Genomic DNA, 27,597 nt, shown 5'->3' on the forward strand with positions numbered 1-27,597 from the left:
TACCAAAGTTGGCCTTATGCTCATTCTACCTAAACCTTAAGTGTTTTATTGCATTTAAATGATATTTTTGTGAGTTAAATGCTGTTATTTATAATCTTTTTAATGATTTGCATATAATTTAATGGAAGATACTCTGATAAATTACTATCAGGTATGGTAGCTCAGAACTTTAATCCCAGCAGTTGGGATGGAGGTAGAGGCAGGAGGATAACACATTCAAGACTAGCCTATGCTGTATATCAGGATTCCATTTCAGGGTTAAAAACTATAGAGTTTTTTTAAAGTAATATTCGATGATAATGCATACTTGCACTCTATTTTGTAAATAAGCTTTAGGATTCCTATGCATTGTTTACATTATATGAATGGTACTTTCAAAAAGTTTTGTTTTAGTTTGTTTTGAAACCTGTTTTTTAAATTACATTTAGGAATGGATACAACAGAACAATATTTTATCTATAGTTTTACGAGATAGTCTTCATCAACCACAGTATGTAGAGAAGCTAGAAAAGATTCTTCGTTTTGTCATCAAAGAAAAAGCTCTGACCTTGCAAGATCTTGATAATATCTGGGCTGCACAGGTAAAGATCTTGAAAACTTTAAGTACCCTAAAATTGTCAGTAATGATTAAAATATGCAACAATTCGTATTTGGTAAAAGTTAAAGAGGCCAAAAGTAAAATAATAGGGAAGCTGAGTATGCTTGTGTGTATATCTGCAATCTCAGCACATGGGAAGTAGAAAATAGGGAGAATCAGGAGTTGAAAACTAGCCTGGCCTACAAAGCAAGAATCTGACCCAGAAGACAAGGGGTAGGGAAACATATAGCCCAGTCCAATGTGTGTTATTTATGGCATTAAAATCTTAGTATATTCAATAAAATGTAATTAAAAAGTTAAGGCGGGGGTGGCACACACCTTTAATTCCAACACTCCAGAAGCAGAGGCAGGTGGATCTTTATGAGTTCAAGGCCAGCCTGGTTTTCAGAGCAAGTTCCAGGACAGCCAGGGTTACACATAGTAATCCTATGTGAATAAACAAACAAGTTGATAGGAATTTCCAAAGTACATATTAACTATGTATATGCAGAAATGGAATTGTGACGTTTTAGGTCTAAAGAATTTTAAGCATTTTATTCATTGATTAAATGGAGATTATGATAGTCTTCCTGATGGTCATCAGCAGTCAGTGTATATTTGTTTCTGTTAGTCACAGTTTAGTGTGCTATGATCTTTGTTTATATTTTTCAATAGGCAGGGAAACATGAAGCCATTGTGAAGAATGTACATGATCTACTGGCCAAATTGGCATGGGATTTTTCTCCTGAACAACTTGATCATCTTTTTGATTGCTTTAAGGTAATTATTAACACAGCAAGGTTGTTAACATTTTAATTTTAAATAGAATTGATTGATTAAAACTACAAGCTGTTTTTAGTCAACAAATAATCAAAATCTCTCATAAGGACATTCTCTGATTTGAAGGACTTTATCTGATGTGAAGGATCTTGCCAGTGTTTTTTGTTTGTTTGCCCATGTGAACTTGATTTTCATTTTCACAATAGTGCTAATAGCCCTAATAAGGACTCTCATTCCTTTTCAAAACTCATGTTATCACTTGGATTTTCTTTCCTATTCTGTATTTTGGAAATAGGTTGAAGTAAACTTTAGAAAAGTAGGAAACGATGATTATGAGAAATGTAAGAGATGACAAGAAAAGGAATAGCAAATACCATGGTATTTTAGGGATATATACTCAGGTAAAGCATAACGTAATAGAAATGTAATAGTTTACAGTGTTGTGCTAAGATCATTACAGTTATATTCGCATTGGTCCCGTTATGTAGTGTTAGCAATCTTCATCAGTGAATGCTTAATTAGTAAGTGAACTTGTGGATTAATAGTATAAGACATGACAGTGTTCACAAAGGGGAGGGCTTATTAACAATTAACACTTGGGAAGGTTAAGCGTTGTTTCTGATGAGGTACAATATTCTGGAAATAGTATAGCACAGCAGTAGAATGCTTTTATATTAGCTACAAATGGTTATGTATATAGGATATATAAGGGATGTCCATTTAATGAAATACTCCATGGCAGTGGGAATAAGCAAACTGGATGAACATCATTGACAGAACATTGAAAAAGGATTAAAACCACCTAATAATCTCTACCTTGAATAAAGTAGCATAAATGTTAGCATAAATGTCAGAAATAGTTCCAGATGGCTCCTTGGGTTCTGTTTGCCTTGTGTGGTTTTTAATATAGGTAATGATTATGTTTATGTCTACACTGGGTCCTCATATACATACATGCCTGCATGTATGCCTACATGCCAGAAGAGGGCATCAGATCTCATAGATGGTTGTGAGCCACCATGTGGTTGTAGTTGATATTAGGACCTCTGGAAGAGTAACTAGCACTTTTAACCTCTGAGTCATCTCTTCAACCGTACACTGGGTACTTTTTAATGAAACATGTTTACATCTTGTTTTATGTATATTCCACAGTAGGCGAAAAAATTACCCTCTACCCCAGGCATATTATGTTACGTCAGTTACTAGGTACAAGGCCTAGAAGACCTTTTTAGTTTTTTTGAGGCAGGGTTTCTCTGTGTATCCTTGGCTGTCCTGTCCCTGGAACTCAGTCTGTAAACCAGACTGGTCTCGAACACAGAGATCCACCTGCCCCTGCCTCTCGAATTCTGGTATTAAAAGCATGTCCCACCACCACAACCTGGCTCTAGAAGTCCATATTTTCAGTAAAGTCAGTCGTAAATCTGTGTCTTGAAAATGTCACTGATTTGAAGGGAACAAAGTATAAAATTAATGTTTTTGTGGTTTTAAATATCATCTTACACATTTCACACATACAAAGATAAACTTGCTGTGTGTGTATATATATATATTCCATCTTTTGAACTATGTTAGACAGCTGAGGAAATAATGTAATCAGTTATTGTGAATGCCCTAAAGTTAATAGTCATTCATCCTTAATGTTGAAATGACTCCTGAAATGGTGGTGATACATAACCAGTGACATATTTATACGAAGGAAAGAAATAGAACAATTGTTATTACATCCCCTGGAGCTTCTTCCTCCCAGAATAATCTTTAGATGATTCCTTAATGATTGATTCCTTTTTGGATTAATAAATGCTTATCAGGAACTTGGTAAATAACAAGCACTTTTGTTTTGAGTTGGGTATCTCACTGTTTATCCCTGGCTGGCTTGGAACTCAGGGTAGATCATGGTGTTCCCGAATTCAAATCTACTATTACACAAACCCTAAAAAAGAAGAGAAAACCAAATATGAATTTTCATGTCATTTAAATGTCTTTCTAGGCCAGTTGGACAAATGCAAGTAAAAAACAACGTGAGAAGCTCCTTGAGCTGATTCGTCGTCTTGCAGAAGATGATAAAGATGGTGTGATGGCTCATAAAGTGTTGAACCTTCTGTGGAATCTAGCCCACAGTGATGATGTGCCTGTAGATATCATGGACTTGGCTCTCAGTGCTCATATCAAAATACTAGATTATAGTTGCTCCCAGGTAAGGGGGTGCTGCTTGGCTTGGTTTTGTGACTTTTCTGCTCCTTCAGTGTTAGAATGGCTTAAATACAGGATAATTTTAGGTTATTCTGGTATTATCTTTTATATGGTTCATGTAAGACTGACTGCCTTTTATTTATTTAATGCAAAATGTTACGTTTTGCAGTTTTCATTCTTGCTTAGTAATTACAAATGGCTTACAAATAAACACTTGAGAAGATTTCCCAACTTTTCTGTATTTGCTTACAAGGTTGGAGCTTCCATCACTGGGTCACCTAAGTGGTTTTGAAAGAATGTGTACAGGTTCGTTTTACAGTGCATTTAAAGTTTGTAATCCTGTTTAAATACACAAAAATAGGAAGGATTAACAAACTCCTACTTGGAAACCAAAAGAAGACAGAAATGCAGTTGAGACAGAACCTATAAGAAACATGAAATCAGTTGGTCAAACTATAGATGACTGTCAACAAAAATAATATGGGCCCTCAAGGCTTTCTGTTTATGCTAGAGGAATCTTAAAATAATCAGAAAGTCTGCCTTTCTTAATTTCTCTATAATAATATTTTATGAATCATATGAATCTCTTTGGGAAAAACTACAAGCAATAGGTCATTTACTAATAATGTTGTTAAATATATGGTAAAGGAAAATAGGTCTTATACTATTAAAGCTGGGTTAGGGACTTTGGAGATGAAATGTTTTTATTTGCTCATAAAAGATTTCATCAGGGTGTTACATGATTCTATGATGAGGTAAAATCTCTTAATTTATTACATTAAAACTCAAACCTGACAAGTTTTAAACAATACTGAATGTACGTAGTTATTTTGGTCTTTTACTTTTTAGAGTTTGGTAGTAAATGTGAAGTTAAGACAAACTGAGAGCACTTTTTTAAAAAAATGTTAAACTTTTTACTTTACTTACAATGATAGAAAGTTAAAGTATTATGTTTATCTTATAAGAAAAACTGATTTTCTAATTCCATGAATAATTGAATTTTAGCTTAATTTTACTGTGATGTACATTTATCTATAAATACTCCAACTTAGAGTTCTCCTGAGTATTGATATATATAAAATATTGAAATTGTTTAAGGATCGGGACACACAAAAGATTCAGTGGATAGATCGCTTTATAGAAGAACTTCGCACAAATGACAAATGGGTCATTCCTGCACTGAAACAAATTAGAGAAATTTGTAGTTTGTTTGGTGAAGCACCTCAAAATTTGAGGTAAGACTTTTAAAACTAAACAATATGAATATTTTTATTTTTATGTTTTGTTAATAAATTTTACTTGGTAAAAGCAAATTTTTTAAGAAAATTAATGGGAACTGGAGAGATGGCTCAGTAGTTAAGAACTCTGAATGCTCTTCCATAGGTCCTGAGTTCAATTCCCAGCAACCACATGGTGACTCACAACCATCTATAGTGGGATCTGATGTCCTCTTCTCAAATAAAAGTGTACATGCAAATAGAGTACCCATATACATAAATAAATCTTTTAAAAAAATTAATGGAGTGACAGGAAACTGAGAGAAGGCCTCATTTGGAACAACAACAAAAAAACTTTGTCATTCCTACCTCCTTTGTTTCATTGATGAGGAAAGTGATCACAATCGAGGTGATACTGCTATTTCAGGGTGTCACATGGTAGTTTTCAAAAAAAGTTTCTTAGTAAATTTTTAAAGTTGATTTAGAAGATTGAATTACAGAGAAATTTAAATGATAGTAGATGACATGATAAAGCACTGAACTTTTTAATATCAGTCTTTAAATATACTCTCTTAGGCCAGGCATGGTGGTGCCCAACCATTCAGGAAACAGAGTTCGATAGATTTCTGTGGGTCAAGGCCAGGGTGGTTTATACAGTTCCAGGCCAGCCAGGATGAAATAGTGAAACTTTATTTCAAATAAATAAAATTAGTAACTAGAGAGATGGTACAGAGTTTATTAGTACTGGATACTCTTTCAGAGAACTCAACTTCAGCTCAAGACTATCTGTAACTCCATTTCATGGAATTCCATGCCCACTTCTTGCCTCAGTAGGGACTGCACATACATGTTGCCCAGATATAAATATAAACACTCATACACATGTAATGAAAATATTTTTAAAAGAAGAAACAAAGTAGGTTAGTGAGCGAAATAAATGTACTATCTTAGATTCCAAAATCTGCTTAATGAAATGAGTTGCCCTCTTCTTTCTGGGAACAGAGGTGGAGTAGTTGGCATAGAAATAAAGAACTGGGTATAGTGGTACCAATATTCATAAATCAAATGTGAACAATACAGTCATTTAATCTTGGGAGTATTCTCTAAATAATGACTTTCTCTGTGTAATAGATACAAATTGGCCGGGGGGTTATGTTTGTTAGTCTATTTTGAGTGTGTTTGGCCCAGTGTACATAACACCACTTGACCATTATCAAATCTATTGCTTTCAGGTAAACATTGTATTCAGCTACTCTCCTAGAAATTAATGACTTTATCTATACTAGAATAGTAGTAGCTATAAAAATTGACTAGCTTCAGAGAATGTGACAAAACAAATTGGAAAGTAGTTATTTTTCTGGTGACAAGAACAACTTAGCGACATACCAACTGTTCCCAGTGTATAACTTTACATAGCTAATACTTTTTTTTTTACTTTTTTTTATTTTGGTGGGTATAGGGGATGAGGATTGATGATACATTGTTTGTGTAGCAGTTGAAGTACAACCTTTAAGGGGGTCAGTTCTCACCTTGCACAGTGAGAATAATGAGGATCAGACTCAGGTTTTCAAACTGGGTGTCAAGTAACTTTTCCTCCTTAGCCATCTCTCTAACCTCTAAAAAAAATTTATAAAGACATTATTAACTAGCAATTACAATGCTATAGTATACAAAGAAGTTTAGATTTTTGTAATTTTTAAATAATCGTGTGCCCTAACACAAATGCTTTGCTACTATCATATTATGAGAGTAGATTTAGTCATTGAAACAGGCTCCTTTTGAAGTAAAGAGAATCTGATGCTTGAATTTCAAGGAATCAATATATTTCTGGTTTTGATACATAAATTTCTTTTAAATTGCTTAATATTGTCATTGAAGGAACTAAATGAGCAAAACGGGCTTTTGAATTTTTTAATTGGTAGCTAAGAATTTAGTTGTAAGAAACTCTTGATTGCAACAGAATTTAATTGCCTAATTATATTGTTAAGTTCTTCTCGTTTCAGTCAAACTCAGCGAAGTCCCCATGTATTTTATCGTCATGACTTAATCAATCAACTTCAGCACAATCATGCCCTAGTTACTTTGGTAGCAGAAAACCTTGCAACTTACATGGAAAGCATGAGACTGTATGCCAGAGGTATGTATTTATTGTAAGATAAGTGAATGATGGCAAGTAGTAATTGTTTTTCATTAATTACCTTAGGAATAGCACTTAATATTAAAAAACCTCAAGATAGTTTATGAAGGGCTGGAGAGATGGCTCAGCGGTTAAGAGCATTGCCTGCTCTTCCAAAGGTCCTGAGTTCAATTCCCAGCAACCACATGGTGGCTCACAACCATCTGTAATGAGATCTGGTGCCCTCTTCTGGCCTTCTGGCATAAACACACACAGACAGAATGTTGCATATATAATAAATAAATATTAAAAAAGATAGTTTATGAATTCTTATTGTGATGTAAGATACACATTGATGCCCAGATCTTATATAATCTTAAACATCAGTCTAGGATTGAAAGCTTTTTATTCAGTATTTGCCTTCCCCGGTTAAATATAGTTTCTCTCTACTTGGAGCTCTGCCAGTCACTACTAAGAATCTTAGAACCTTTTGGATATGTATGTACCTGGTTTGTTTGTTTTTTTTTTTTTTTTTTTAAACTACACCACCATCACCTTTTAAGAAAACGTTTTCTGTAAGCTTTTTTTCCTGTAAGCCTTATATCAACATTTCGCCTTCTAAAAACACAGCTGTGTCAGAACTTTTCACTAGTGTGCTTCTTGGTACACGTTCTTTGTCTTATGCCAAATTTATAGTTCAGCACTCCCAAAAGAAATCAGAACCATGTCATAGGTTCTGATTTGTTCCCATAGCCATAGAGAACTTTATATAGTATCTGTAGCATAAATTCTAATTGGTATTAATAGTAAAAACACAGAGTCAGGTATAGAGGTTAATGCTGAAGATCAGAGAAGCAGAGCTGCCAGTCCCTAGAGAGTTCTACCAATGCTTAGACCAAAAGGGCAATGCTGCATTCAGACTGCATGCCTTCTCAGACTCAGCTCCTGTCTCCTCCCACCTTATATTCCCCTCTCTGCCCAGCCATATCACTCCTGTGTCCAGCTCCTTAGTACTAGGATTAAAGGCGTGTGATCACACCTTTGTGTGAGCTGTGTTTCTCTTTGATACTGGATCAATTTTTTGTATCCCAGGGTGACTTGTTCTGGGTCAGGTGTGTGCCACCACTACCTGACCTCTAGTAGCTTAGCTTTGCAGTCTATCAGACAAGCTTTATTTGTTAAACCACAAGCAAAATATCACTACAAGTATCAGCACTATAGGCTGAATTAGGCATGGTTCCTATATATACCATTCATTTGAAACTTTATAGGACCTACAATGATGTATATTAAAAATGAGGCTTTTGTAACACTATTTCAGTAGAATGGACTTAGCACTGAATGAAATTCATGGTGCTTATAAACCACCAAACTTTTTTTAACATTAAAAATTCAGAGCTGTGCAGTGATGGTTCATACCTTTAATCTCAGCACTCAGGAAGCAGAGACAGGTGGATCTCTGAGTTCGAGGACAGCCTGATCTACAAAAAATAGCTCCAGGACAGGCACCAAAACTACACAGAGGAACCCTGTCTTAAAAAAAAAAATCATATAAACGTAATAAGAAAGCAATTCTTAAGATAGCCCTGCTGATTTTGTTAACCCTGCTCTTGAATTTCTCCCTTTTGGGCCAGGAAACAGTTAAAGAACCAGGCTACTGAGTACACTAAATGGTGATCTTTGATCATTTTAGTCTTAAGATCCTTCTCATCACCACATTGAAAGCCACATAGGTATATAGCCGTATGGTCTAAATGTTCTATACCAAAGAAAGCCAAAATCAGTGAGAAATAAGGTCATAAGCACTATACACAGACATTCAAATGTTGGGATTTAATTAATCAGAGTTTTTATATGATCTCTTTGGTGATTCAGAGCCATTGTAATTATCAACACAGTCTTTGCTCCAGGGTAAGAGTCATACAGGTTATGTGCGTTTTTCTGCTGATTTTTATGTACTTGCATTTCATTGTCAGAAGTTGGGAAGTCTGCTTTTGGATACTTGGGTGGTACATGTGTAGTTTAGTTTCTATTCCATTTGAGTCAAATTCTATATGAATTATTCCCTCAGTTTCATAATCATAAGAATGCTTGCATTCAAGTTTTTTCTAATATTGTCTATTTCTGAGTGTGAATACTTGTCAGTTTGCTTACATATTATCCGAATCTGAAATAATGACCCAAACATAGTATCTGTTAGGACCTTGAATAAATTATTTATGCTAAAGCAATATCTGGCACATAGTAAGGACTGGCTTTTTTCCCCTCTAAATTCATTGACATCACTCACCTTCTCTTTGTCCTAATCAGTCTTCGTACCATTTCTTCTTCTAACTCACAGCAGTGTTCTAGTGAACACTAGTCTGTAGATATTTCAGTATGGGCAAGAGGTAGTTTGTTTGTTTTGAGATAGGGCTTCACTGTACCTTTGGAGAGGTAGTTTTTAAAGCTACTAAAATCCTGTTGAACTCACATTGTTACTCCTGTGATAGTACCTGCCAATATTTCTGAATTTCCCACTGTGCAGTAAATTAGAGAATTTGCTTGTGTATAATGAAGGTATTGTGTGACTCTAATTATAGATAAGATGTTCAGCAAGCTAATGTCAGGCTTCTACAGTTCACTAATACTCTGAATTACAGGTAACCATTGTATCAGCATTAAGTATATGTAGGTGGGGTTTTCTGTCCTGCCAGCCTCTTCCCAAATAACCACATAGAGACTTAATAATTATAAATACTTGGCTGATAGCTTAGGCTTGTTACTAACTAGCTCTTACAACTTAAATTAACCCATATTTCTTATATATGCTCTACCATGTGGTACCTTCTTCCAGCATGTGTTCCTGGCAACTCTGTTTTCCTTCCCCACATTCTTTTTGTCCACAAGTCCCACCTAATCACTATCTGTCCAACTGTTGGCCATTCACCATTTAATAGACCAATGAGAGCAACAAATATTTACAGTATAGAAAAAGATTATTCCACAGCAAGTATATGTTCTGTTCATGTTTCATCACCAAAAGCTTCTTCAGCTTGGGGATGAGCTGGCATATCCTTAGTCAAATGATCAGCAGATTCTACCTTCTGCTTTTGGGTGTCTGTCTCTCCTCGCCCTCCTCACACAGGGTCTTGCTATGTAGCTTTAGCTGTCCTGGAATCTGCCTCCTCTGTCTGCCTCCTGAGTGCTGGGACTAAAGGTATGCACCACTATGCCCAGCTCCACCTTCTATGTTAGCATTTTTCGATAAAGGAAGGTAGACTTACTAAAAATTGTTACCAATGCATGCTGGTGCTTGCCAGTCTTCTTGAAGTTTTTCTGTGCATACAGCAAAGTGTAAACCTGTCAGTTATCACTGAAGCTTTAATTGGTAATTTAATTGGAACTTTTAATTGGTATCCTATATGGTAGGATAATTAATGTGCTGACCTGAACACTTAATGGAAATGTGATTTACATAATTTACCGTCATTTTTCCATGCTTATCATCAGCCGCGAAGTACTATGTATGTTTTCTTCTTGGCTTCAAAGAAAATTTAAAAAGATATATTTTTGTCAGCATTTCTACCTGCCTGGAGAAATAGAGATATTTTCAGGCCTGGAACAAGGACATGTTACTGGAAAAAGTATGAAAGTGACTAATAAATTGTGTTTATGTCCAAAAGATGAAGGATTTGGCTTTTATTGGTCAAAACAGAATCAAAATAATGAAAATAACTACCTATTGAATAAATAAAATATGATTATACTCACATAAAGGAAAATACTAAACATTGAGTGAAAACAAAGTAAGGAATTGTAGGATTTAACTTCTGGAATTGAATAAATAAAAGACTCAGTGGACCTTATCAAAATAAGCATTTACCTTGATAAAAATATAAAAGTTAAAGTGCCTAGAAGTTGTTGTAAGGAGTTTTAACAAATAAGATCCAAATTTCAGAAATAAGCATTTGAGCCACAACTTGTTTCCTGTCAACTTCACCATGTGGAAAACTGTTCTGGGCTGGTTTGACTAAGAAATAGTTCCCCCATGGCTCCTAGTGTAGGAGTGCACTTGGCCTCTCGCACAGCAAGCTGTTGACCTTTTTTTTAAATGTTTTTTTATTGATTTTTATTGAGCTCTACATTTTTCTCTGCTCCCCTCACTACTTCTACCCTCCCCCCTTCAATCCTACTCCCAAGGTCCCCATGCTTTCAGTTTACTCAGGAGATCTTGTCTTTTTCAACTTCCCATGTACATTAGATCTATGTAAGTCTGTCTTAGTGTCCTCATTGTCGGCTAAGTTCTCTGGGATTGTGGTTTGTAGGATAACTTTTCTTTGCTTTATGTTTAAAAACCACCTATGAGTGAGTACATGTGATAATTGTCTTTCTAGGTCTGGGTTATCTCACTCAAAATAATGTTTTCTGGTTCCATCCATTTGCCTACAAATTTCAAGATGTCGTTATTTTTTTCTGCTGTGTGGTACTCCATTGTGTAAATGTACCACATTTTCCTTGTCCATTCTTCAGTCAAGAGGCATTTAGGTTTTTTCCAAGTTTTGACTATGACAAACAAAGCTGCTATGAACATGGTTGAGCACATGTCCTTGTGGCACGATTGAGCATCCTTTAGATATAGACCCAAAAGTGGTGTTACTGGGTCTTGAGGAAGGTTGTTTCCTAATTTTCTGAGAAATCGCCCCACTGACATCCAAAGGGGTTGTACCAGCAGCTTACATTTCCACCAGCAATGCAGAAGTGTTCCCTTTACCCTACAACCTCTCCAGCATAAGTTGTCATCAGTGGTTTTGATCTTGGCCATCCTTACAGGTGTAAGATGGAATCTCAGAGTTGTTTTGATTTGCATTTCTTTGATGACTAAGGATGTTGAACATTTCCTTAACTGTCTTTCAGCCATTTTAGATTCCTTTTGTTGAGAGTTCTCTATTTAATCTGTACTCCATTTTTTATTTTATTATGTGATCTTTTGGTGTCCAATTTTTTGAGTTCTTTGTATATTTTGCAGATCATACCTCTGTCTGATTTGGGATTAGTGAAGATCTTTTCCCATTCTGTAGGCTGTCGTTTTGTCTTGTTGATCGTGTCTTTTTACTTAACAGAAGCTTTTCAGTTTCAGGAGGTCCTATTTATTAATTGTTTCAGTGTCTGTGCTGCTGGGGTTCTATTTAGGAAGTGGTTCCCTGTGCCAGTGCGTTCAAGTGTACTTCCCACTTTCTCTTCTATAAGGTTCAGTGTGGCTGGCTTTATGTTGAGGTCTTTGATCCATTTGGACTTGAGTTTTGTGCATGGTCATAATCCAGTTATGCCAGCACCATTTATTAAATATGCTTTCTTTTTTTCCATTTGATACTTTTTGCTTCTTTATTAAAGATCAGGTGTTAGATGTGTGGATTGATATCCTGGTCTTCTATTCGGTTCCATGTGTCCTCCTGTCTGTTCTTATGCCAATACCAGGATGTTTTCAGTATTGTAGCTCTGTAGTAGAGTTTGAAGTCAGGGATTGTTATGCCCTCAGAAGTTCTCTTATTGTACAGGATTGTTTTGGCTATCCTTAGTTTTTTGGTTTTCCATATGAAGTTGAATACCTTTCTTTCAAGATCTGTGAAGAATTTTTCTGGGATTTTGATGGACATTGCATTGAATCTATAGATTGATTTTTGGTAAGATTGCCATTTTTACTATGCTAATTCTGCCTACCCAAGAGCATGGGAGATCTTTCCACTTTCTGGTGTCTTCTTCAATTTCTTTCTTCAAAGATTTAAAGTTCTTGTCATATAAGTCTTCCACTTGCTTGATTAGAGTTACTCCAAGATAGTCTATGCTATTTGTGGCTATTGTGAAGGGTGTTGTTTCTGTGATTTCTTCCCCAGCCCTTTTATCATCTGTGTACAGGAGGACTGCTGGGTTTTTTTTAGTTAATCTTGTATCTGCTACAGTACTGAAAGTGTTTATGAGTTTGTAGAAGTTTCTTGGTAGAATTTTTGGGATCGCTTATGTAAACTATCATATCATCAGCAAATAGAGTTTAATGACTTCCTTTCCAATTTGTATCCCCTTGATCTCCTTTTAGTGTCTTATTGCTCTAGCTAGGACCTCAAGAACTATATTGAATAGATATCGACAGAGTGGACAGCCTTGTCTTGTTCCTGATTTCAGTGGAATCGCTGGGAGTTTCTCTCCATTTAGTTTGATGTTGGTTGTTGGGCTTGCTGTATATTGCCTTTATTATGTTTAGGTATGTCCCTTGTATCCCTGCTCTCTCCAAGACCTTTATCATGAAGGGATGTTGTATTTTGTCAAGCTTTTTCGGCATCTAATGAGATGATCATGTGGTTTTTACTTTTCAGTTTGTTTATATGAAACTGCTGACCTTTTTATCCTTAGTCCTTTGCTACAGAAGCCCTCTTACAGGCAGAGTAGCTTAAAGGACTCTTCATTACCCTGCCTACTTAGTGCCTATTTAAGGTGAAACATAACTCAAAATAGGGCCCTAGTTACCCTCACCATAGCTGACTCCAGTACTCCATACCAGGATACATTAGTGGCCCTATTTTCACCCCACCCCAACACCTAATGATTCTCCAAGGGATATCGTTCTTGGAGAAGTGGCTGCTGCTCTGCCCGAGTCCTAGCTGGTGTCAGACATTCTGCCCAAAGGGAAAAGAGAAGAAGCCATAGGGAACAGAGTTCTACAGTTGGTTACACCTGAAGAAACAGAACATTTCATGTCAAGTGAATTGTCTACGAAAAGTGGAGATGGGTGAAAAATAACTACAAGGATGGTTGTAGCTCCCTTTTACTGTTGTCACCAAGTGAAACGGTCCAGCAAACAGGCAAAATGAGCCCTTTTGTGATCTCAGTCTCACTGAGGGCTCAGAAATGGTGTGTGAGTGCATTTCACACTGTACCACTCAGAGCTGGATACGCAACAGACTAAAAGTTTCCCAGATGAGCTATAGATGGCTAATAAGAACTTTAAAAGATACTCAGTATCATTGAAGAAATCTGAATCAGAAGCACAGTAAGAGTACATAACTCCTACTAGGCTCATAGGACAACACTTGGTATTGCTGAGACTGTTGAGAAATTGGAGCTTCATTCTTTGTGGGCTCGTAAATCAGCCACTTTACTAATTAGACTGGCAGTTGCACAGAATATTAAACAATTTACCATAGTATGGCCCATACTCAAGTAAAATGGAAACAAATGTAAAAACTTAAATGTGAATGTTCATAGCAAACTTTGTAATAGCCAAAAATGTATAAATAATCCAAACGTCTTAGTTGATTACATACTTAATAAAAGGTGATATGTCCATACAGTATTATCCAAAATATTACTCAGCGTATCAAAAGAGTAACATGCTACAACACATGAATCTTGAAAACATGCTAATTGGTGGGAATGCACCCAGAAAAGACTATATGAAAGGCCTTAGGGTTGGGTATGGGGAGAAAATGGAGATACATGTAGTATTTGAGGTGAAAAATGTAGTATACTACAAGACTGATGCTAATTACAAAACTCTCCTAAAAATCTAAAAATTTAAAGTTGGTAGGTTGCTTATGATGGTAGTACATTTTGTTTAAGTCTTTTTAACAGGAGGACTTCTTTTAGATGTTTTTTTTTATTTTATATGCATGAGTGTTTTGCCTGCATGTATGTATGCAGTATATACATATCTGGTGTCTGAAGAGGTCAGAAGAGTGCATCAGATCTTTCTGGATCTGGAGTTACAGTTTGAGCCACCATGTGCTATGCTGGGAATTGAACCCTACTTCTACAAGAGCAGCAAGTGATCTTACCCACTGAGCCAGTTTTCTAGCCTCAAGTTAATTTTTTTTTTTCTTTTGGTTTTTCGAGACAGGGTTTCTCTGTGGCTTTGGAGCCTGTCCTGGAACTAGCTCTGTAGACCAGGCTGGTCTCGAACTCACAGAGATCTGCCTGCCTCTGCCTCCCGATTGCTGGGATTAAAGGTGTGCGCCACCATCGCCCGGCCCAAGTTAATTTTTTTATGATGCGTTCTGAAATGGCTCCCACAACTTGATATTTAAAATAACTACTGATTTATGTTGGTTCCCGGCTGTGATTTATTAACACTTCCCACCCATTTTCAAAGATAACTGAAATTGATCATATATATTTCCTTAATGGAATACTGCCACATAGACAACACAAGTTAGCAATGGATTGTCTTTATTTGCTAACAAATCAAGGAACTGTTAGGACTGAATATTTACAAAGTATCGACTTCTGTTTGTTTTTTTTTGTTTTTGAGACAGATTTCCTACCTGGCCTGGAACTCAATTATGTGTACCAACTGAACTCACACTGTTTAAGATCTGCCTGCCTCTGCCTCCTCAGTCCTGAGACTAGAGGTGTGCATCAGCATGCCAAGTTTATCTGTTTTTAATAGTCTCGGTGCTTCTCTGTATAAGGCCTCTCGTTGCACAAAGCTACTGTCACATTTCTTGACTTTCCTTGATAATTTGGCTTTCATTGAATTTTTTTAAAGCTCTATGTCCAAGGTGTTAGGAATTAAACACAGAATAGAGCTGGGCTGATGCTAAAGCTAGTGGGGAAAAGTAGCATCTTGACAATGGAGGAGCCTGGTAGAAACCATTTCAACTATGTAGTCAACATGAGCATAGTGAGGATTGGCATAAAGTGGCATGATCTGCCTTCTGATTGTAATACCAGGGGGGGTGTAGCATCACTTCTCTAATATTCTTGGCCAGAATTAATAGCACATCAAAGAGGAAAGGGATTGTGTTGAAGAATTTTAGTAATACATTTAACAGATCATTTATTTTGGGATGCATCAAAGGGAAGTATATTTTGCTAGAATATTAGATGGCTTGAAAAGCACCAATTATTAGTAGATTTCCAGTTACCTTATATAATGATAGAAGATTAATGTGTTTTGTGGTTTCTTTTTTGATTTTTCAAGACAGGGTTTCTCTGTGTAGTCTTGGCTATCCTGGAATTCTTTTTGACCAGGTTGGTCTCAAACTCACAAAGAACACCTACCTCTTGTCTCCCAAGTATTGGGATTAAAGATTACACCACCACCACCCCAGCCAGATTAAAGGATTTTTCTTTAAACTGACAGGTCATTGGTTGAAATCAGCAGTGGTATGATTATTCATATTTTTCTTAATTTGTAGATCATGAAGACTATGACCCACAGACTGTGAGACTGGGAAGTAGATATAGTCATGTTCAAGAAGTTCAAGAACGGCTTAACTTTCTTAGGTTTGTTTGATGTTTGACTATGTCTTTGGTGGGGTGGGTTTTTTTTTTGTTGTTGTTGTTGTTGTTTTTTTTTTGTTTTTTCGAGACAGGGTTTCTCTGTGGTTTTGGAGCCTGTCCTGGAACTAGCTCTTGTAGACCAGGCTGGTCTCGAACTCACAGAGATCCGCCTGCCTCTGCCTCCCAAGTGCTAGGATTGAAGGCGTGCGCCACCACCGCCCGGCTTGTTGTTGTTTTGTTTTGTTTCTTTTTGGTGGTTTTTTTTTTTTTTTTTTTTTTTTTGCTTTGTTTTTTTCTTTTGCCACATCTTATTTTCCCCCATAAAAGGTCCCATGTCTTCTTGTGTTGCTGAATGCTTTAAGATTAGTCCCTGGGTTGTAACATTCTCATTATTTTAAGCTTTAGGGTAGATGTCTCGTTTGTTTGTGCTAGAAATGCTTACTTTTATTACAGGACATTTTTGTTTTTAAAAAAGGGTTTTTCTGTGTAGCCCTGGCTGTCCTGAAACTTTCAGATAAAATCTGATGAACTCTTAGAAAGAGCTGACATTTGTAGTTAAAAATGTAAATGTGATAGAGGTATTCATACATAAACAGGTAGGTTGTGTTGTGTCAAATAAATTAATTTCCTTTTGTTTTTCTAAGATTTTTATTGAAGGATGGCCAACTGTGGCTGTGTGCTCCTCAGGCAAAACAAATATGGAAGTGCTTAGCTGAAAATGCGGTTTACCTTTGTGATCGTGAAGCCTGTTTCAAGTGGTATTCCAAATTAATGGGGGATGAACCCGACTTAGATCCTGATATCAACAAGGACTTCTTCGAAAGTAATGTACTTCAGCTTGATCCTTCCTTGTTAACTGAAAATGGAATGAAATGTTTTGAGAGATTCTTCAAAGCTGTGAACTGTCGAGAAGGAAAACTAGTAGCAAAAAGAAGAGCCTATATGATGGATGATTTGGAGTTGATAGGATTAGACTATCTTTGGAGGGTAAGTCAAAAGTAGGAGCTCTGTCAGCATTGCACCTGATGTTCTTGAATAAATAGCTATAACTAAATGTGTTGCATAAAGTATATATGTATTATCTGATGCTTGTCCCAAGAGTCTGGGATTCATGGTTATCTTTTGCATTTCTGTGCTCCTTTTTGATTTTATTTAACTTTTTTTTTAAAACCTAGAAAAGTATGATGTTAATCATTTAAGGCTAAACTATTTTATGTTTTATATTATTTCTATCTTTTCAAAGTGGCTGATATTCAGTTGCTTCTGTTTTTTACTTACATTTTAAATGTCTGCAAAGTATTTTGTGTAGTATTTTAGTGCTTAACAACTTTAAATAAGTAAAGCTTTTTGTTTTATTTTTGTTTATAAGCAGTGGAAGGGCTTGAGAGGTAGTACATACTTAATCATGGATTTAGCCCAGGATTTAGTCTCTAGCACATATTTTAATATTACCTTTCTGTAAATCCAAATTTGCACTTTAGATACAGTGAGTAGTGGTGTGGTATATACTTGGAGGGTGGAGTATTTTGACTTCTAGGGTAGCCTGAGGCTACAGGTGTAGATTGAGATTCTGATTTCTAAAAATAATAATAACAGTAATAAAACTTGACGTAACTAAAATGTAAACATAGTTAAAGAAAGCCTGGGTATTTTTGTTCATTGTCTCCAGGCTTCTTCATTCACCTTGCCCTCTCCAGTCCTCTTAACAGGGGTCAGTCTTGATACACTTCATATAAACCCTATAGTTTTGAATATAGTTTGAAAGCCACAAGTGTAATAAGGTGTGAATTTTAAATATTATGGAACTGAGAGACAAAAGGGAGAATTTTTATACTAAACTGTATTTTTATGTAGTATCTTGTTTTCTTCTATCTACTTTGAATTCCTTCTTGAAAGACTGAGTGTTTCGTCAAAGCATATTTTATTTGTAGTAAAATGTCATTCTTAAATTTCTTTATTTAAACAGTTGCATCTTGCATTTAGTCTTTATTTTGATCTGTTTGTCTCATTTTCTCAGTCAACTTAACCATTATGTTGTTAGTATAATTGAAAATAACTAAGGATATGATTTGAATTTAAATGCTCAACTAAAACATTTCCTGAGAAACACTAATCTTTTTTTTTTTTTTAATGCAGGTTGTAATTCAGAGTAATGATGATATTGCCAGCCGAGCTATAGATCTCCTTAAAGAGATATACACAAACCTTGGTCCAAGGCTGCAGGTCAATCAGGTGAGGATCCGTGTGCATTAAAACTTTCACAAGCTAGAATTCTAGTTGATAGAACTGTAATTTTCTTTTAATTTAGAATCATAACATATAAAACATAAAAGTTGGGTGTGATAGTATGTGCCTATAATGTTGGCATCTGAGAACCTGAGGCAGAAGAATTAGAGGTTTAAAGTGAGCTTGGACTATATAGTGACACTTTACCTAAAAACACATACATTTGTAAAATACCAAGTTCTTATATCTCTTATATGGAATACTATCTAAGTGAATCTTGCCTTGAGAATGATCTTGAGATGGTTGGATTATTTTGATGTTTATTATTATATTGAAATAGTAAAGACTGTGCTGAGTTTATTTTCATAACCAGTTACATAATCCTAAATGTCTTTTTTAAAATATCATTTGTCCTTAACTTATTTTGACACTAGCTTCCTTTTAACAACAATAGACTATCTGCTTAAATATGATTATTCAGAGCAACATTGTTAGGTGTTTTCATCTCTGTCTTTATTTGTCACATTATGTTTGTAGGTGGTGATCCATGAAGACTTCATTCAGTCTTGCTTTGATCGTTTGAAAGCCTCTTATGACACGCTGTGTGTTTTGGATGGTGACAAAGACAGTATTAATTGTGCAAGACAGGAAGCTGTTCGAATGGTTAGAGTATTAACTGTTCTAAGAGAATACATAAATGAATGTGATAGTGATTATCATGAAGAAAGAACAATTTTGCCTATGTCAAGGTATGTGAATAACTGATCAATTGAGATTAATTTTTAGTCATTTGGTATTTTCCTATCCATTTTTTTAAAATGTACAAGGAAAAAAGAAGAAATTTATCTTCTTGAAAAATGTTTCTTGCCCTTTAAAAAATAAGTATCTTTTGGAAATGTTTACCTATTTTTGTGGTAGAACAGTTTATTAGGAAAGAACACAACCCCAAGAGAGGAATTGGGTCAGGCCTTATATGGCTTTTTTAAAAGTGTGTGGGATTGTTTGTTTTGTTTAAACATATTCTCAGTGTGTAGTAAGTTAGTTTGTGTGTGTAGTCATGCACATGCCATGATTTTGAGTGTGGAGATCATATGACAGTTTGAGAGATCAGTTCTTTGCCATTTACTCTTTGGGTCCTTTGGGTCCCAGGGACCAAATTTGGGTTCTCAGGTGTGGTAGCAAGCTACTTTACGTGTTCATAGGCCCAAGTTTCAATATAATTGTGTGTTATATACACATGTATATATGTAGAATAAGTGTCCATGCTCACTTATGGAAGCAAAAAGTGAAATTTGGTTGTCCTGTCATTCTCTACCTTATTATTCCTTTCAGACAAGGTTTCTCACTGAACCTGGAGCTAGACTGGCAACAAACCCTAATCATCCTGTCTTTGCCACCCACATTTCTAGAGTTCTAACTTTTTAATGTAGGGGCCTGGGAAATGAGTTTGGATCCTTATGCTTCATGCTTGTACAGCAACCACTCTTAACCATTGAGGTATCCCTTCAGCCTCAGTTTTACAATTGTTTACACTATTAAATACTATAGCATGCCTCTTAGCCCAATGCTCCAGAAGCATAGGCAGGGGGACTGTTAAAAATTTGGAGCTGACTTAGACTGGTCAATATAATGAGTTTCTAGACCAACCAAGACTCTAGTGAGATTCTATTACAAAAAAAGAAAGAATATAGTGCATAGTTACTTCTTTTGAGTGATTGCCTACATTGTATGTATGTGTTCCATATGTGTGCCTTGGAGGTCAGAAACAAGCAGTAGATCCCCTCAGACTGAAGTTACAGACATTTGAGCCCTGTGAGATGAGCTGTCAGGTTCTAGGAACCTAACCTGGTTCTTCTGTACCTTGTGTCAAACAATAACAAAATAGCATACTCAGATTGAAAAGTAATTGGAATGAAGTCTTAAAAACTGACTATCAGGTAACCAATATAGCCAAGAAATACTTTCAAATGCTCAAATAATACTTTTTAGGTTTTACCATTTAGTAATTCAAATGATATTTATGTATATTGATGAATATAATTTCCTTTTTTGTATCATACCTTCAAGATAATATGCCAACATATTGTAGTTTTGCATTTTTTTTTTTCGGGCAATTCTGAGTGGTAGTGCATGCCTTTAATCCCAGCACTCAGGCAGAGAGAATGGCAAATCTCTCTGAGTTGAGAGCAATTTGGTCTGCATGGCAAGTTCCCGGCCAGCCAGAGCTACCCCGTGAGACCCTATCTCAAAAATAAATAAAATTCAGGCAAAATGTGTGACAGCTTTTTTGTTGATACTCTCAAAGTTAATCTTACCTTGCACATTTGTGAATAGCAAGAATTAGTGAGTTAGACTTTACAAGCATAAAAATTAACAAACTGTTACTATATCTGTGTCTTAATTTTGGGAGCTGCTTTAGGTTGCTCATCCCGGACTGAAATTTATAATCCTTCTTCTTTTTTTTTTTTTTTTGCTTTTTCGAGTCAGGGTTTCTCTGTGGTTTTGGAGGCTGTCCTGGAACTAGCTCTTGTAGACCAGGCTGGTCTCGAACTCACAGAGATCCGCCTGCCTCTGCCTCCCAAGTGCTGGGATTAAAGGCGTGCGCCACCACCGCCCGGCATAATCCTTCTTCTTCATCAGTGACTGAATTACTGAAATGAGGCACCATACCTGACATTTGTACTAATTTCTTATAGATCAGTACATCATTTGATGCCGCCATGGTTAATAACAAAGGAATATAGTCATTGTGTTTTGGATATTGCAGCATTTATAGTTAAAAGAATTTTTATTTTTAGGGCACTAAAAAGTCTTGTTTGCATCCTTTTGTTTAATAAGAAAATACTTAATGCTAAATTTTTATCTTTTTTTCTTGACAACTAAATTTGGAAATCTGCTGATGAGATATATTTTTTTTTTAATTTCTTTTTCCCACCAGAGCTTTCCGTGGTAAACACCTCTCTTTTATAGTTCGATTTCCAAACCAGGGCAGACAAGTAGATGATTTGGAAGTTTGGTCTCATACAAATGATACAATTGGTTCAGTTCGACGATGTATTCTCAATCGCATTAAAGCTAATGTAGCTCATACAAAAATTGAACTCTTTGTGGGTGGTGAGCTGATTGATCCTGGAGATGACAGAAAGTTGATTGGACAATTAAATCTAAAAGATAAATCAGTAAGTATATATAGTTACCAAAAGAAAAAAATTTTAATAGAACCTCAGACTGTATTTCATTGTTAAATATTTATGTTAGATGTTAAGCTTATAACACTAACTCAAACATTAGGATACTTACAGTATATCAAAACAAATAGCTACAAGAGTATTTTTTAAGTGTACTTTCAAAAATATTAGCATCTGGTTTTGTTTTATGTATATGAATGTTTTAAAAACTTGTATGTCTTTGCACCATGTGTGTACCTGGTGCCTGCCCTTGAAGATCAGAAGAGAGGGCATTGGATACCCTGGAATTGCAGTCACAGACAGTTGTAAACTGCCATGTAGATAGTGAGAATTGAACCCAGGTCCCCTGCAAAAGTAGCCAGTGTTCTTAATCAGTAAGCCAGCTCTCCAAGTCCAGCATCTGTAGTTTTTTGATTCATTGTTGGTATGTCAACAAATAAGTTTTCTTGTTTTTTGTGTTTTTTTCCCCGTTTTTGATTCTAATATATATCATTTTCAGCTAATTACAGCCAAACTTACACAAATAAGCTCCAATATGCCTTCAAGTCCTGATAGCTCCTCTGATTCCTCAACTGGATCTCCTGGAAACCATGGTAATCATTATAGTGATGGTCCCAATCCAGAAGTGGAAAGCTGTTTGCCTGGAGTGGTGAGTAGATTCAGTTGTGCAAGGCATTATGCTAGAGTTGTTGAAAATAATCAAATACATAAAAAAGTTTTTTTTGTTGCTGTTGAGGAACTCTTTCATGAGATAAAATATCTACAGAATTATCCATTTAAATTTCAGTAAAGCCTTCTGCAAGGTAACCCTGTAGTTACTATTTGCTTATACTTGCGTTTAGTTAATCTATTGGAGTTAAATTTGAATACTTCAGTATATGAATTTTGAAAGCTACTACTGTCTTACATACTTATCCTGTAAAATGAATCCTTTCAAAACTCTGTATGCAGTGAAGTATCTGTAATCTTTCTCAGATTGTATCCAAAGAAACAGTGACATCTCCCATTCTTGACCTCTTCTTTCACCCCTCCTTATAAGAACTTTAATGTCTTTAATGACAAGGCACTCCAGTATAAGAACAAACTGGTTAGGAATTTATTAGTGGCATGTCCAGAGTCATCTGAAGTTATATGCAGGTGAAAAGTAATACTTAAAAAAAATATTGCAGATCTTGCTCAGATGATGTTAGGTCTGCATCATGAAGAATTTGTAAAGGTAGGATGAGGAAGAACAACAGGTGCAATTTAAATTTTAGGTAGACCTTTTTGAAGCCAAGGAATAATTTACAGGTAATTTTGTGTATTTTGTGTTCTAGATTATGTCACTTCATCCCAGATACATTTCTTTCCTTTGGCAAGTTGCAGACTTAGGGAGCAGCCTAAATATGCCACCCCTTAGAGATGGAGCAAGAGTGCTTATGAAACTTATGCCGCCAGGTAAAATGTTTCCAATGATGACATAATGCATGGTAACAATAAACTCTGTGTGTGTGTGTGTTATATTCATATAAACATTTTTCTGCAGGTGTGAATTTCCAGACAGGGTTTGTCTCTTTGTGACCTTGGCTGTCTTATAACTTGTTCTGCAGACCAGAATGGCCTTGAACACACAGAGACCTGCCTGCCTCTGCCTCCCAAGTGCTGGGATTAAAGGTGTGTGCCACCACCGCCCAACAATAATTTTTTTTTTCTAAATGAACAACCATGTATCAGTGGTTGTAGGCCTAAAGACCAGAATCTTCCTACAGCTTAATTTTATACACCCCAACACCTTTTTTGAGACAGGGTTTCTCTGGGTAGCTTTGAAGCCTGTCCTGGAACTCTCTCCATATACCAGGCTGGCCTTGAACTCACAGAGAACCTCCTGTCTCTGCCTCTTGTGCTGGGATTAAAGGCATGCACCACCACTGCCCAATTTGAAAGTGTCTACATTTTTAATAGCTAAAATAAAACCAAAAGATATCTCTTGAGGATCTTGTGAGATGGCTTAGTGAATGAAAGTGTCCCTCCAGACCTAATGAACCCGTAGTTAGATACCAGAACCCACATGGTAGAAGATAACTGACCCCCTTCAGCTGTCCTCTGACCTCCACACATTTGCCATTCACTCACACATATACACATACAAACAGTAATAAAATTTCAAATACTTACTTTTGATACCAGATTTTATGAAATTTAAATTTTCATATCCTTTATATGTTTTGCTGGTGTATGGCCACACTCACTCATTCATATATTGTTTGCAATTTTTTGTCAATCAACAGCCAAGAACTGAGTAACAGACCATGTGGTCCCAAACCCTAAAATATGTACCATGGCCATTTGTAGAGCCCGATTACTTAGGACCGGTAAGATGGCTCAGCAACTAAAGGTGCTTGTCACCAGTCTTAAAAACCTGAATTTGATTTCTGGAACCCACTCTTACAGTGGAAGAAGAACTCAGAGATTTGGCTGTCTCTGCCTCCCGAGTGCACCACCACCCGGCCCACCTTGGTTAATATTGACAGTTCTATAGTGTTGCTTCCTCTTCTTTTCACATCGTTGGTTTAATGTATCATTTAATTCGTCCACATAATTTTTGAAGCGATCTTGTGCTTCTCTTAACCATTGTTTTCTAAAGTAAACACCATGTTCTGACATAAGCAACTTTGTTGTCTGGTTACTATGGGACAGAGTAAATTTTCATAATAGATTACCAGCTTAAACTCCTCAATTCAATTTAGTCCTGACCTGCCTATGACAGTTTTTGTTTTGTGTGTGCAGGTTCAACCTCCACAACATAGTTTAAAAATACAAACCCACACCAAAGCCTTGAGCTTGTGATTTGAACTTCCTGCCACCAGAGGGAGACAGTGAGCCAGTAAGGTCAGGCAAAAACAAAATAAAACAACAAAAAGTCAAGGTTGCTTTTTTTTTTTATAAAATCAAGATCTAATGCCTAAATTTGGACCATTAAGATGACTTAGTGGGTAATGGTCCTTACTACACAAACCTGGTGACCTGAATTACATCTCTAGAACACACATAAAAATGGAAGCAAGTAAACTAACTCCAAAAAGTTTTATTCAGACTTCTACACATGAACAATGTCATTGTGTACTCACACAGCTTACATGATTGATGAACTTTTTAAAATCAAACTATAATGTCTAAATTTGAAACAGTCAGCATTTGGTTAAAGTATGTATTGCTTTAACATATTGCTTTGTTATACATATGTTAAAATATGTATAACAAAGCAGAATGAGTTGCTTTTTAAGATCTACTTCCTTCAAGGAGTTTAATGTAAAGAGTATGTAAATATGCCAAACTCTGTTGTAAGGTCTTCATTCTCTTTGTTTTACTGGTTTTTTTAAATTTTTTTTTTTATTTTTGAGACACGATCTTACTGTGTAGGTTTTGCTAGCCTGTAATTCAGAGATCCACTTGCCTGTGCCTCCTCATTGCTTGAATTAAAAGCTACTACCACCCTAATTGGTTGGATTTACTTTTTTTTTTCTAATAATGCATTGCTTTAGGTATATAATTGCTTATATTTAGGCATCCTTTAAAGACTCTAGAGGGAAAACAGTAACCTAAGGTAGAAGCTTACAGACTGCCCACACGTATAGTTAAAAGCCTGCTTACTGTTCTGAATTACTCAAAAAAACATGTTTTCCTTTACTTCTTTTCTAAACATGCTTTCCTTAACACTTGGGCTTTCTTAAATCTTTCTCTAAAGCTTCCCTCCCTGCGTGTATATTGTTGTTTACTGCAAGTCTGACCTCTATGACAGCTTAAATTGCATGACTTTTTTTTCTTCTTCATTTGCCTCCTTCAGGTAGCTGCTGAGGTTTTACAGCTTGCCTGTTCTGAGGTTATTCTTTTAAGCACTGAAAAAATGGTCCTTCATCTTCTTTTAAAAAAAAAAAAGTAAATGAAGTAAATGACCCTTGATGACGAGATTATGGGCAGATTAATTTTTTTCCATCCATATTTTATAATTAAAAAGTTTGAATACGATCAGGGACCTAAAATTATTTAGGTGTGTGTATGCACACACCACAAAGCAGTCCTTTGGTTCAGACTCTTCAGAGAGATAAACTGTAAGCCAACAGCATTAAATGATTTGTTTAGCATTTGTTGCTTCCTTTTGAACTTTTTGTGACAGGGTCTTGCTGAATATTTCTGGCTGACATTGAACTTTCTATGTAGACTATACTAGCCTAGAACTCTTTGGCTGCCTCTACCTCCTGAGTATTGGGACTTAAGACATGCACCACCACACTTGGCCTTAAACTTTAAAGATTTATTTATTATGTATACAGTATTCTATCTACATGTATGACTGCAGGCCAGAAGAGGGCATCAGATCTCATTGCAGATGGTTGTGAGCCATCATGTGGTTGCTGGGATTTAAACTCGGGACCTCTGGAAGAGCAGGCTAATGAGCCATATCTCCAGCCCCAGGCCTTAAACTTTTTTCTTTTAACATTTGTTAAATTTATATATTCTTTTTTTTGTGTAGATAACAGTGTTTATGTGGTGGTCAGAAATTGGTCAGAGATTATGTGGCTCAGAAATTAATTTCCTCATACCACCATGTGAGTTATATGAATTGAACTCAGGTTATCCATCAGTTTGATAGCAAGGACATTTACCTACTGAATGAGCTTAAATGAGCTCATTTCTTCAGTCCTACCTTTTGGTTCCATCCTACATTCAAGATTTTTGATTGTTTGTTTGTTTTGTTTTTATTTGTTTGAGGTAGAGTATCACTGTGTACCTTTAGCTGTCCTCAAACTCACAAACTTGCTTTCCTCTGCCTCTGCACTGAGATTAAAGGTATGCACCATGTGCCAGGCTCCTCTTCAGTCTTATTAAGGTTCAGTTTTTTGGGTACAGTTATATCTATCACTCAGTGAAACAAACTAGGTAGGTAATAATGTAATGTCATTAGGTAAGCAGTTAATTTGGAGGAAAGAACCGTTTCTTTGGAAGTGTTTTTTGTTGTTTTGTTTTGTTTTGAATTGGTCTCCTGCAGCTGAATAGAGCTGTTGACTGGAGGCTCCTGGGATGAGAGACTGTTTCCTTGGGTAATTAAAAAGCCCTGGTTGGTGTTTTGTTTCTCTCTTATTTGGTCGCTTTTAAATCAACTCAAATAAGGTTCTGTGTTATAGAAGCTTAACTGAATGTATACCTCAACTGAATTGTTTGCTGTTCCATGCTTTTGAAAATATTAGAAGTGATAAAGGTGTAAATTGCGTTTTATTTCAGACTATGTTTCTCTATTTTTCTTTCCCTTACAGATAGTACAACAATAGAAAAATTAAGAGCTATTTGTTTGGACCATGCCAAACTTGGAGAAAGCAGCCTTAGTCCATCTCTTGATTCACTTTTCTTTGGTCCTTCTGCCTCACAAGTGCTATACCTAACAGAGGTTGGTTTTTTGTTTTTTACATTTTGAATTTGAGTCTTGATCTTTAAATTGATCTTTGATGTGTTACTATGAAGAATGTGGATAAGATTAGATGGTTTTAAAATAGTCAGGAATGTCTTAGTCTTTGATATGAAGGTTATGTTTTAAATTCCTTTTAATACAATCCTTTCCTTTTCCCCCTCCCCCTTTTATTTTCAGGTAGTCTATGCCTTGTTAATGCCTGCTGGTGCACCCCTGGGGGATGATTCCTCTGATTTTCAGCTTCACTTCTTGAAAAGTGGTGGTCTACCCCTTGTCCTGAGTATGCTAACCAGAAATAACTTCCTACCAAATGCAGATATGGAAACTCGAAGGGGTGCCTATCTCAATGCTCTTAAAATAGCCAAACTGTTACTAACTGCTATTGGCTATGGCCATGTTCGGGCTGTGGCAGAAGCTTGTCAGCCAGGTGTAGAAGGCGGAAATCCCATGACATCGGTAATACAGACTTGTTTGGTTTTGCTTTGCTTTTAGTTTCTAATAGTAGATATAATTTTTAAGATTAAATTTCTCAGCGATTTTAAAGTTCAACTTTGACTCAGTGTTGAAGTTTTCTTTCCAGTGGGTATCTTGTGACTGTATTTGTA

The 27,597-nt window shown here is 36.0% G+C and overlaps 1 protein-coding gene across 6 annotated transcripts in view; it reads left to right on the plus strand.

Annotated features, from left to right (window-relative positions):
- Window positions 1–27,597, plus strand: part of Usp9x (ubiquitin specific peptidase 9 X-linked) — a 144,349-nt gene that overhangs the window by 70,411 nt on the left and 46,341 nt on the right. For 4 of the 6 annotated variants that reach the window (XM_057760228.1, XM_057760227.1, XM_057760226.1 and 1 more), the window contains 14 exons: window positions 429–581; window positions 1,253–1,357; window positions 3,345–3,551; window positions 4,646–4,782; window positions 6,753–6,901; window positions 16,051–16,138; window positions 16,780–17,122; window positions 18,272–18,367; window positions 18,899–19,110; window positions 21,300–21,540; window positions 22,049–22,198; window positions 22,866–22,986; window positions 26,841–26,971; window positions 27,170–27,448. In XM_057760228.1, coding sequence (XP_057616211.1) covers window positions 429–581; window positions 1,253–1,357; window positions 3,345–3,551; window positions 4,646–4,782; window positions 6,753–6,901; window positions 16,051–16,138; window positions 16,780–17,122; window positions 18,272–18,367; window positions 18,899–19,110; window positions 21,300–21,540; window positions 22,049–22,198; window positions 22,866–22,986; window positions 26,841–26,971; window positions 27,170–27,448 — 2,412 coding nt within the window. The remainder of the gene's footprint in view (window positions 1–428; window positions 582–1,252; window positions 1,358–3,344; window positions 3,552–4,645; window positions 4,783–6,752; window positions 6,902–16,050; window positions 16,139–16,779; window positions 17,123–18,271; window positions 18,368–18,898; window positions 19,111–21,299; window positions 21,541–22,048; window positions 22,199–22,865; window positions 22,987–26,840; window positions 26,972–27,169; window positions 27,449–27,597) is intronic. The other 2 variants (XM_057760229.1, XM_057760231.1) reach the window with 1 other exon arrangement.

The sequence above is a fragment of the Chionomys nivalis genome, chromosome X (assembly GCF_950005125.1).
Source record: "Chionomys nivalis chromosome X, mChiNiv1.1, whole genome shotgun sequence".
Taxonomy (NCBI): domain Eukaryota; kingdom Metazoa; phylum Chordata; class Mammalia; order Rodentia; family Cricetidae; genus Chionomys; species Chionomys nivalis.